This window comes from Neopelma chrysocephalum, unplaced genomic scaffold, assembly GCF_003984885.1.
Source record: "Neopelma chrysocephalum unplaced genomic scaffold, ASM398488v2 Primary Assembly neopelma1_136, whole genome shotgun sequence".
NCBI lineage: Eukaryota > Metazoa > Chordata > Aves > Passeriformes > Pipridae > Neopelma > Neopelma chrysocephalum.
Window position 1 is genome coordinate 32,309 of NW_020897798.1, and position 2,123 is coordinate 34,431.

General features: G+C 65.4%; 1 protein-coding gene across 3 annotated transcripts in view; it reads left to right on the forward strand.

The window, feature by feature from the left end:
• ASIC1 (acid sensing ion channel subunit 1) overlaps positions 1-2,123 on the forward strand; it is a 23,475-nt gene that overhangs the window by 14,847 nt on the left and 6,505 nt on the right. The window contains exon 1 of one of the 3 annotated variants that reach the window (XM_027699057.1): positions 1,196-2,012. The exons of the other annotated variants lie outside the window; for them this stretch is intronic. Within the exon in view, the coding sequence (XP_027554858.1) occupies positions 1,350-2,012 (663 nt within the window). The 5' untranslated portion in view covers positions 1,196-1,349. Of the gene's footprint in view, positions 1-1,195; positions 2,013-2,123 lie in introns of those variants that run through there. 3 annotated transcript variants of the gene reach the window in all.

A 2,123-nucleotide genomic window follows, 5' to 3' on the forward strand; every position in this document is an offset into this window, starting at 1 on the left:
AGGGGCTGCTCTCCAGGATTCCCAGCCTGGATGGAGGCTCCATCCCATCACCCTGCACCAGGGCTGCTCTCCAGGATTCCCAGCCCAACCTTCTCCATCCCATCACCCTGCAGAGGGGCTGCTCTCCAGGATTCACAGTCCAGCCACCAGCTCCATCCCAGTTGCTTCTCCAGGATTCCCAACCTGGCCACCAGCTCCATCCCACCACCCTGCACCAGGGCTGTTCTCCAGGATTCCCAGCCTGGATGGAGGCTCCATCCCACCATCCTGCAGAGGGGCTGCTCTCCAAGATTCCCAGCCCAGCCTTCTCCATCCCAGCTACTTCTCCAGGATTCCCAGTCTGGCCACCAGCTCCATCCCAGCACCCTGCACCAGGGCTGCTCTCCAGGATTCCCAGCCCAGCCAGTTCATCAGCACGAGGCCTGGATGTCATTCCCTGAGGGAAGCAGTGGCTCCCTGTGCCCAGCTGGGATCCAAAGCAGGAGGTGACACACCCGGCACTGGGTGACCAGAACAACACCCAAATCTCCCCAGAACCATCCCTGCTTGGAGGAGGACGGACCCCACACCGCTTGGAATGTCGGATTTGCTGGATCAGGGATGAGCCCCCAGGGCTGGGGATGAGCACGGTGAGAGCTCGGGCACCCCTCCATCCTTCCGCTCTGCAACAGCACAGCACCACGGGAATTTTGGGAAAACCTCTGGCTCCTGCTGGCCCGAGGAGGAGCTCGCAGAGCCCGACATATGGCAGCTCCAGAGACAGCCTGGACCCAGCAGGGAGCACTGGCTGGGGCTGCCAGGGCCAGACCATGCAGGGAGGGCGGAGGACACGGCGTGGGACCTGCAGACCCCCCTGTTCCCGGGGCTTTGCAGCCCCCCAGGGCAGCACTGGGAGCTCCCGAGGTGCTCCTGGAGCCGGGGGTGTCTCTGCTCTGTCCTGGCAGCCGCCGGTCCCCAGGGGACGTGGGGAGCCCGCAGAACCGCCCCTTGCTCCTCCTCCTCCTCCCCTGCTCCTGCTCCTCTTATACCCTCCTCTCTCTGTCCCCTCTGAGCGTCCCTCTGCTCCTCTCTCTCCCTCCTGGTCACCTCTCAATTCTCTTCCCTTCTCCTGCTCCTCTTATACCCTCCTCTCTCCGTCCCCTCTGAGCGTCCCTCGGCTCCTCTCTCTCCCTCCTGCTCCTTTTCCCTTCTCCATTTCTCCTCTCTGGACTTTCCCCTTCACTCTCCCTCCTTCCCTGTCCCTCTCACCCGCACCCCGAGGAACCGACCCAGCACCCAAGACCCCCAGGCTGTGGCTGGACAAGGGCCAGGACCCCCCTCTCCAGATCTGGGCCCCCCCAGAGCGGACGATGCCCCTCCAGATATTCTGCACCGTCTCCTTCTCCAGCGAGGAAGGGCCCGAGGACGCCGCAGACACCGGGAAGGGAGAAGACGGAGCGGACGAGTTCCTGTATGGGCAGGAGGAGGACGAAGAGGAGGAGGATGAGGATGCAGGGGCAGCCCCGGACTTGGCGGCCTTCGCCAGCAGCTGCACCTTGCACGGGCTGAGCCACATCTTCGTGGAGGGCGGGCTGGGCGCCCGGCAGGCGCTCTGGGCTCTGGCCTTCCTCCTCTCCCTCTCGGCCTTCCTCTACCAGGTGGCCGACCGGGTGGCCTGCTACCTGGAGCACCACCACGTCACGCTGCTGGGCGAGGAGCAGAGCCCCCAGATGACCTTCCCCGCCGTCACCCTCTGCAACGTCAACCGCGTGCGGCTCTCGCAGCTCAGCCGCCGCGACCTGCTCTACCTGGCCCCGCTGGTCAATTATGAGCCCGGCACCGAGCTGGGCTTGGCCCCGGCCCTGCCCGGCCCCTGGGAGGAGGAGGAGGAGGAGGATGAGGAGGGTTGGGAGGAGGATGAGGAACCCCTCAATCTGTTTGGGTTTTTGAACCGCACTTGTCACCGGCTGGAGGACATGCTGCTGAGCTGCCGCTACCGCGGCCGGCGCTGCGGCCCCGACGACTTCGCGCCGGTGAGTGACCACGGGGTGGGCCCACGTGTGTGGGACCGGGCGTGGTGAGGGAGATGCTGCCCTTGGAGCACCGTGTGGGACCAGGGACAGCCAGGGATGCTGCCCTTGGAG